Below are 9,490 nucleotides of genomic sequence, written 5' to 3' on the forward strand. Positions count from 1 at the left end.
ATCACTTCAAATGCTTTTTCTCTGATTACTAGATACACTGGAAGGTACTTTACGGTCTATCTTGAGGAGGTTGAGGTGAGAAGATGGAATAAAAGGGACTGAAAGCATAGAGCCCTGGGTCCTCCACAGCCACCTCACCAGAGCAACTCTGCTGTTATATATTTCTCATATTGTTCTTCCTTGTAAGATTTTTTTTGAATGATTCCTACTGTGGAAAAATGTTTACCAACCAGTTTTCATTTTATAGATGTGCAAAATACGTGCTCAGAGAACAGAATATGGAAAATTATTATTATTTGAGATAGGGTCTCACTTTGTCACCCAAGCTGGAATGCCACGGCGTTATCTTAACTCATTGTAGCCTCAACGTCCTGGGCTCAAGAGATCCTTCTGCCTCAGCCTCCCAAGTAGCTGGGACTACAGGGGTGCACCACCACGCCCAGCTAATTTTTTGTATTTTTCATAGAGATGCAGTTTTGCCATGTTGCCCAGGCTGGTCTCAAACTCCAGCTCAAGCAATCCACCCACCTTGACCTCCCAAAGTGCTGGGATTACAGGCATGAGCCACCATGCCCGGCAGGGAAAATTACTTACGTGTTTCATTTAAAAAAAAAATGTTTTCATGTGTGAACTTTCCTACCTTTTCCTCTTTGCTCCTAGCTCTAACTCCCAGTAAAAGATTCCATTTCCAATTTTATCACATTTTCAAAAATGTGAATCCTGAGACTAGACCACATAGGCCACCATTTGTGTGGAGGTTACAGAGCACTTGAGCTGATAAGTCATAGAACCTCCCAGGTCTCCTGAGTTACGGGCCACTTTAATTCTGCTTTTTGGTTGGTCTACGTCCAGTAGCAGTGAGAACTTCACTGCTGCCGAAAGGGAAGTCTAACTGCCCAAGCATCTTCTCCATGAGAAATTTCCTTTAGTTTTAAAATAAATTATGTTTTCTGAAGACGATATAAATACACAATATAAAGCCAGTAAATCTTATAAAGACCTCTAGAAAAACAGTCTCACTTGTTTCTAGCCACATCAAATTTCTTGCCTCAGTGTGCAAACACAAAAACCAACTAGACTTCTAAATTTTGATCAGAAGCTCACGATCTGGGCAAAGGAATACAGTAATGCACTCCTAGCTACCTGTCTCTTTTCCCGGGAAATTAGAAGCATCCTCTATTTCAGAGTGATTTGAATTCATATCCCATTGATGCCATTTCCTGGATGTGTGATTTCTGGCAAGTTACTTTTTATCTGTGAGGTTCAGTGTCCTGAAGATAAGAACATGCACTTTTTATGTGGTTTGTTGCAATAATTAAAGGAGACAAATTCCTGGCTTGAAGTAAATGTTCAAGAAATTATCACCATGTGTTTTCATTCATTATCAAATACTCCTATATATTTAATACTAACACTAGGCTTGATATATAAAGCCTGATTCCTAAGTTCAGAAAATAAGTTCACTTCCAATATATAACTAGTTTATATTATTTCATTCAGTTAAACAAATTTATACTTTCCTAATATTTGTCAGACACAGTAGTAGACCTGGACCATAAGAAATAACAAATCTTCAGTTCCTGTCTTCAAGGATCTGACAACTTAAACCATACCTGACAGATAATACCGATATTCTCTCTCATTCTCTTTCATTCTTTCATTCACATTCTTTCATTCATATTCTTTCTTTCATCCATATTCATTCTCTCTCTCTCTCTCTCTCTCGATTCAGGGGCTCCCTGTGTTGCCCAGGCTGTAGTGCACTGACACAGCCTCAGCTCACTGCAGCCTCAACCTCCTGGGCTCAAGCAATTCTCCCCAGTCAGCCTCCCCAGTATCTGGGACAACAGGTGCACACCACCACTCCTGGCTTTCTGTTTTTGGTAGAGACAAGGTCTCACTATGTTGCCCGGGCTGGTCTCAAACTCCTGGGCTCAAGTGATCCTCCTGCCTCAGCCTCCTAAAGTGCTGGGATTATAGGTGTAAGCCACCACAACCAGCCTACCTCCTATATTCTTAAAGATCACTAAAAGAGAAGACCTCACCACATTGTTGACAACTACTACATCCAGTTCTCAGTCCTCTGAAGAATTCACACGATGTGTAAGTGTATTCAATTCATTGAGAACCAATATGTCTCCATTTCCTCTTATTCTAGGCCCCAGAAGGAGGAGAGAACAGTTGGTCACCATTTTTTACATAATAAGCCTTCATTCTTTGAGGGTTATTGAGTTATTCCTCCATCTTCTCTTTCTAGATTAAATAATTCCAATCCCCTTAACCTTTTCTCAGAGGTCCTATTTGCCAGCCTTCAGTTTAATCATTTTCATTGCTCCCCTCTGGAGTCTCTCCAAATCCTCTGCATTAAAATATGTTGCTTTGCCATTGAATTCACTCTCCTAAGAAACATATTCCCTTACATTGACCAAGACAAAAAGAAATCAGTCCCCAAATACAAGGTAGGCAGTAGATAGAAGGATAGACTTCCTATGTAAAGAACTCATGGTGGGCTCTCATATGCTCAAAGCAAATTTGCATTTACTGTCACCACTATTAAGGAAGAAGGGCTAAAACCAGAATCATTTTTAAATAGTGCCAACCATTCTGCTTGACAATTATCTAAATTACTTTTAAGCAGATAAGACTATTAACAGCAAACTTGAGACTTCTGTAGTTACACTTAAGGTTCTCAGAAGGGTACTAATAAAAAATCACTGTACTACTAAAGCTAATGAGATCAAACAGGAATTTTTGATTCTGTAAAATACCTCTGGCCATCAGGTAGAGGTAAGAGCTTACCATATAATTTACAGAAGTGCCTTTGGTTAGGCCTGGCACGTGCAAAGGATCTTTCTTTGCATTCTGTCAATCAAATACAGTCATTAATATTTCTTGATCTGAGAGTGCAGCAAATTCTAAATGACTCTTAAGAAATGGTGCATAGAGGTTAGTCAAATACACACTGACCATAGTATGATACCAGCATATGCAGAAAGGGGTGGATATGAAAACCAGAGCTCTAGTAAAATATCCCTTCAGGATATGCACAGAAATTTGTAAGAATTCTCTTTTCACAAAGATTCCTCCCTGCCTGTTTCTCTTATTGTGCCACTGATATCATCCAGCCTCCGGTGAGCCAGTAGCATGTCTCTACATATACACACACTCACACACACACACACACATATGCACACTCACACGGTTAAGATTCTTCTGACTGTCGAATATCCAAATCTTCTCAAGAAGCTGGGAAAACTCTTACTGGATAATATCTTGCCTGGTTCAGGGACTTCTTTTAAAACCACTATTTAGAATTTTATTTTCCCATCTGGAAAAGTTAAAAGTATACAATTGGGGTAAAAAGACTTGGTTACAAGGGGACAGGTGGCAAGAGGAACCACTGCCTCCTCTGGTTTGACTCCAGGCAAACAGGTGGTAGTTCACTCTAGTATGATTTCTAAAGCTAGGTTGGCCCTGGCAAGACCCTGTTTGGCCTAGAACTGGCTGGGCTGAGAGAGGTCTGTCAACAACAGCCCCAGGAGAACAAGCTACATTCTGGAAAAACCTCTTTGCCAAGTTCTCTGAAGACTCCCTCAGTTCTGGATCCAGAACAAATTCATGGTTTGGTGTTGAATTTTCCCAGGGAGCTGTAGACCCAAAGGCAGTCCAATCTATCAAACAATGACGTAAATCCAAAGACCTATGGAATTAATATTGTAGCCCTTAAATAATCAGCAATAAGGATGGCCAGTGGCTTAGAATCATAAAATCAGAACAAGGCCAGGTGCGGTGGCTCACACCTGTAATCCCAGCACTTTGGTAAGCCAAGGCAGGTGGACCACCTGAGGTCAGGAATTCGAGACCAGTCTGCCCAACATGGTGAAACCTCATCTCTACTAAAAATACAAAAAATTAGCCAGGTATGATGGTGTCCCAGCTACCTGGGAGGCTGAGGCAGGAGAATCACTTGAGTCCTGGAGGCAGAAGTTGCACTGAGCCAAGATTGTACCACTGCACTCCAGCCTAGGTGATGGAGTGAGACTCCATCTCAAAAACAACAACAACAACAACAAAATGAACAAGAAGCACCCTTCTGGGTGAAGGCTGACAGCTTGCTAGCTGTTTGTCAGAGCTGACCCTTATTTCCCTCCTGCTCTGCATGGCTCTTCATGCTTGAGCACATGCCAAGTGTTTGTGTTACAGAGTGAAGAAAGGCATTGGAACTCCACCACTGGTAAGTGTATGCACTATTGAGGTCTGGGAGCTCTGAAACAATGGGCAATTAAAACCATAACATATTGAATAGCTTTGTGTTGATAAGTATATGTTGTAATTAATTATAATTTTATAAAAAGCAAGACTCCAAATATGAAGTGGAACTACACATAGCCCCAGATTTCATTTATTTGATGGTAAAGACACTCTTGCTTATCAAGGGGGTAAGAAAGTGAAAGTAGGGCACTGATACTGATATGCATTGCCATGTTACTTTGTAGTGGTTATGGTGAGTGGCCAATAATGCCGGGTTAATAAATCACTGGTAGATACAACTCAACGTTCTCTCTCTTTACCCAAATGTGTACCTCAGAGACTTAATACCAAATTGCTTCAAAGAACAATTTGTACCACCCTACTATAATTCACTGCACTTTGGGAAGCAATTTTTTTTGCCATTTGAATTTGGGAACTATAATAATAACTAACACTGAACACTGATATTCCTATGTTGGGAAGGTCAAAAAATGCAAGAAAATAAGGGGAAAGCAAGAAAAAAGAGGGAAAGACAGACAAGAAATTTTTAAAAACCTGAAATTGGTGAATTTTTTAAACATTCATCTATAATGAGCAGGGGATATTTTCAATAAGGCTTTTGAATGTCAAAAAGTAAAATAAAATTCCTGCTGACTTTCAAAAGCCCACCATTTTGGGTCGTTCTTTAAAAAAAAAAAAAAAAAAAGAGAGCTAGCCAGTAGATTAAAGGAAGTCCATTTATAAAAATCAAATGAACCTCTAACAAAGCTTGTTCAGGACATGAATAAATCATCTGGTCATGAATTATTCATTGTTATCAAGAAACAAGCTGGGGATTCCAGGAACTGGGCTGGGGAGGCACTGAAACCGGGGAATGAGCGAGTTTATTGTCTCACACCCACCACAGGAAAAGAGAAGGACAGGCCACGGGTGCCACCATCTGAGGCAGACCATGTCAGCCCTCCCTCGTGTTTCAGAGCATACATTGGCAGCCTTTACATCTCAGAGGACAAAACAAATAGAGTTTAACCCACAGAACCTAAATTTAGAAAACTGCGTGTACTCAGGAAGCAAACAATACGATTTTTTTTTTTTTGAAGATTGTCTCTTTTCATTTAAGTTCACGATATACATAGGAAATATGAGCTGTGTGCAAAAGGTAGCAGAGTTGCAAGTTTGAATTTCAAGGAGATGGCTAGAAAATTCCTTGATGATAAGTCAGTAGAGTAGTCTGACTTACTCATTTACGGCTTTGGGGCTTGGGTTCGGATGGTGGGGAGAAAGGGAGCCTCTCAGATTTAATCAACTAATCAATGTGTCTGTGTGTTTCAGGTCCAAACTGCTTTGCAGGAACTACGATAATTCCAGCTGGCATTGAAGTGAAAGTGGACGAATGTAACATCTGCCACTGTCACAACGGGGACTGGTGGAAGCCTGCTCAGTGTTCAAAACGTGAATGCCAAGGCAAGCAGACTGTGTAGGACAAACTTCCAACCAATGACGAGTTCTTAGGAAAGGATGCTATGGTTTCAACACTGCACATGTTTAACACAAAACGAAACAAACAAACTCCTGCCAGCTACAACAGGGTCACCAGCAAAACTTTCTAGGGTTGACAAAAGTGAATATTTTACTAAGAGGAAATTTCTCTCTTTCTCTCTTGCTATATAAAATACATATAGTATATAGCTATCTAAATCGCTTTTGTATTTACCAATGCTTGATGGTGACTTGACGACTGGATTTCTGGAACAAAAAGAAATAGCCTTGCACAGGCTCCTTCCCTGGTGATGCCTCTGACCTACCAGCTCACTGTCCCCTGGTTTACTTCATTTTTACTCTTCTGTACATTGTACATGGCATTGTTCTCCTGTAGTATTTGTTTTTTCACTTTTAGAGTCTAAGGGGCTAGATTGGACTGCACAGTAAAGTTTTGAGTTGTGTCAAAAAAAAGTTTGGTAAAGGAATGTCAGGGGAAAGATCTTTCCCGAGCTGGGAAACACAAGAGCATCCAGTCAATTGCTCCCCTAGGGTGAATCATGCCCCATAGACTAAGGAAAGAGGGGTGGGCACATAGACGGGCCTATTGCTGGACAGGGTTGGGAAGTACTTTGTCCATTACATGGGGGATCACAATTTAATCCTTACAAACCACACATTTCATATGGAAAACCTCAAAACTGCCAATCAAAATCTATTATGTAAAGAACACCATGAGCTCAACTAAAGAATCCGGAGACAGATCTTTAAAATTGTAGCATTAATCATCAGACTTTTTCATGATGTGAAATTTGAGTTTGGTTTGTAACTAAACACACTCTAAACTCACTGTCATCGGGCAATATAAATACCAGAACCAGGGTGAGAAACCCCACTGTGAATCCAAATCCTTCTGAACGTCTCTGGCTTTTGAGTTCAGATTTGGCTAAAAGTCAGTAGTACACACTGGCAGTTTTTGCGGTTCGGGACTGTGTTTGCCATGTTGTAGTTAACAACCACTCAGCCCTATGTCTGAAACACAGATTCAGGACACTCTTTCCACCTCAAGTGCTGATTTAAATTAAAAATTAGGGTAGAGTGAGTCTTGCACAATACAATTCCATTTGTTGAACATTTTTAAAAATGTATATATTAGATACTGAAAAATTAAAGTGAACCTTTGAAGAGTCTCCAGGTTGCCCTGGTAATGCTGCTAGTATAGTAACAGAAAAAACAAAATACACAGGGTATCTGATGCCACCTCGATTCAAGTGCAAAATTAACAATTCTGAAACCACATGGCATAGTTAGTCGCTTATTCCGTGCTCCTGCCCTAAAAACCCTGGCGCAGATCTGATAGGGTCCTTGCAGAGACTTTAAGGTTGTCTTTATTATCAGTGTTCTTTCTTTTTCTGCTCCCCTAACCTGGGCTTTGCCATAGCTCCTGTGGAGTGCCATATTCTAGAGCAAGGTGTCTCAATCTTAGTAGGACTGACATTTGGGGCCAGATCATTATCTGTTGGTGGGGGCTGTCCTGTGTGCTTTTAGGATATTTAGCAGCATCTCTGGCCTCTATCCACTAGGTGCCAGTAGCAACATCCCAGCGGCTGGTGACAACAAAATGTCTCCAGACATTGCCTAATGTCCCTAAGGAGTGGGAGTGAGGGGCCTAATTTCACCTGGTTGAGAACCAGTGGTCTAGAATAATCGGTATAGAGTGGTTTCTGGCAGGGGACACACTAGGCAAGCTCTAGCAGCACCTGTGGCTTTTGTGAGCTTCTGATCCCTATGGGACATAGACAGTCAGCATTTCCAAGGGGTCAGTCTTCTCCATAGAGAGTGAGGCTTCTAATGCTATAGGCCCACCCTCAGGAAACATATTTTTTGAGTCTTGTCAACTGGTTTTTCATTTAAAATTGTCAGCTTCTCCTCCCTGGAAGCATCTTCTGTCATCAAGAAAGAGTTGTCATTTCCAAAATTAACGTGCTGACAAGTCAGACCTGACATTCTTATGCACACTGTGCTTGTGTTATAATACAAATAGCCATGCCGGCACCATCCCGAGGGAGAGCATCAAGCTGTCTTCCCTTAGAACACCAATTTGCAGCAAGGTTGGTGCCTTTCAGTTGCCAGCATGGATACATCATATAGACAGTCATGAATCATTCATGAGCAATGCTGCATGATTTATGTCTGCACTCAAAAGTAAAGGCATTCCACACTTCAGCTTGTGTCTAGACAGAGATGTATTATAGAGCCTTCTTTGCCCTGAGGTTGCCTGTTGCCAACTTCAAAAATCCACACTCTTGGAAAGAAATAATAATAATAAATGACAGGAATAAGGTTTGAAACTCAGAAAATATCATTAATAGAGCCATGCAGCATAGTACCTTATCTATTATTAAGGAGTTACTATGTCCTTTTTTAGAAAACAGAAAGAGAGTGCAACTGGGAAGCTGAAGTGCAGAAATTTTGCATCAAAGTATTGGCACAGTGAGAGTCACAGCAAGAATTTAGTAGAATTGAATGGGACATCCATTAAGGATCTCTCTTCAGAGTTTGCAGAAAGCAGGCTGTTCTGTGGCCTCTGATAACCAGCTAGAGAGAGGGATTTTTATTGTTGGTTTTGTTGTTGTTGGATTTTCTTTTTCTCAAAGTTTCACTACAAGCTGTTTCCTTTAAGATTTTGTAGCACTGACATTTTTCCCCCTTTAGGGAGAGATGAACCTATACTGTGACAATTTCTCATAAACTGATAAACATTTTACAACTTCCTTCTACCCAGGTCATTGAGAAATTCTTTCCAGACTCTGAACAACAGAGCTCTGGTCTCATCTGCTGTTTGTTTCTTGTGAAGTCTTTGTTTGCAGCCACACTGTCATCTCTGTACTCCTATTTCTCCTCCGCCTTTGGTTCTCGGCTTTAACGACAGCTATGTTAAAATAAGGGATCAACATCTTGTTTGTCAGCTGATGCCTATTAAAAACGATTCAGTTTCTAAAATCTTTGAAAAATGGCGTGCCTGAAAACTAGTGAGAAAAAAAAAAAAACCTAAACACTAAACTGTAAAAAGGGGATTCTAGCAACAATATTTGATGTGTAAAAGAATATATTATTAAAAAATTATTTTGTTAAATATAAAGTGTGTTAACCAGCAAACATTGTTTGTGGTATATTTTCCTTCCCACATTTCTCCTTTCTCCCTACCCTCATTATTTAATGACTAATTCTTGGTTACTTCTATCATGTGAAAGGACATGTGTCATTAGAGCTGTATTCAATTAGAATGAAGTATTAGCTTTTGCATTTGCCTGCACACATTTTCATTTTTCATAACGCAAGGCATTGCTGACTTGGGGATCCGAGAGGAGGCTCAAATAAGCCAGCATTGAGAGGGTAAGTGATAGGAAAAGTCTTTTCCTGACCCCAGATCCATATACTATGCTAATGATAATCTATAATTATTGAGTGCTGGCTGTGAGCCAGGCCCCGTGCTAAGCTCTGCGCCCACAGATTGTATTCAATCCATACAGCACACCTATGAGAGAGGAACTCTTGTCATTTCTGCTTTGTTCTTGAGGAAACCAGAATATAAAGAGGCTAAATGCTTTGCCCAAAGTCACAGGCTAGTAAGTAGCAAAGCAGGAATTCTTTATTATAAAAGTTTTCAAACATATATAAAGAAAATAGTATAAAGAACCTCCATTTACCCATTGCCCAGATTCAACAGTGATCAAGATTTTGTGAATTTTTAAAACAA

At 40.3% G+C, this 9,490-nt stretch overlaps 1 protein-coding gene across 1 annotated transcript in view; it reads left to right on the forward strand.

Moving 5' to 3' along the window:
- VWC2L (von Willebrand factor C domain containing 2 like) overlaps window positions 1-8,889 on the forward strand; it is a 168,439-nt gene extending 159,550 nt beyond the window's left edge. Inside the window, exon 4 of the mRNA XM_054478495.2 lies at window positions 5,584-8,889. Coding sequence (XP_054334470.1) covers window positions 5,584-5,732 — 149 coding nt within the window. The 3' untranslated portion in view covers window positions 5,733-8,889. The remainder of the gene's footprint in view (window positions 1-5,583) is intronic.
- Window positions 8,890-9,490: the final 601 nt, after the last annotated feature.

This window comes from Pongo pygmaeus, chromosome 11 (genome assembly GCF_028885625.2).
Source record: "Pongo pygmaeus isolate AG05252 chromosome 11, NHGRI_mPonPyg2-v2.0_pri, whole genome shotgun sequence".
Classification (NCBI taxonomy): domain Eukaryota; kingdom Metazoa; phylum Chordata; class Mammalia; order Primates; family Hominidae; genus Pongo; species Pongo pygmaeus.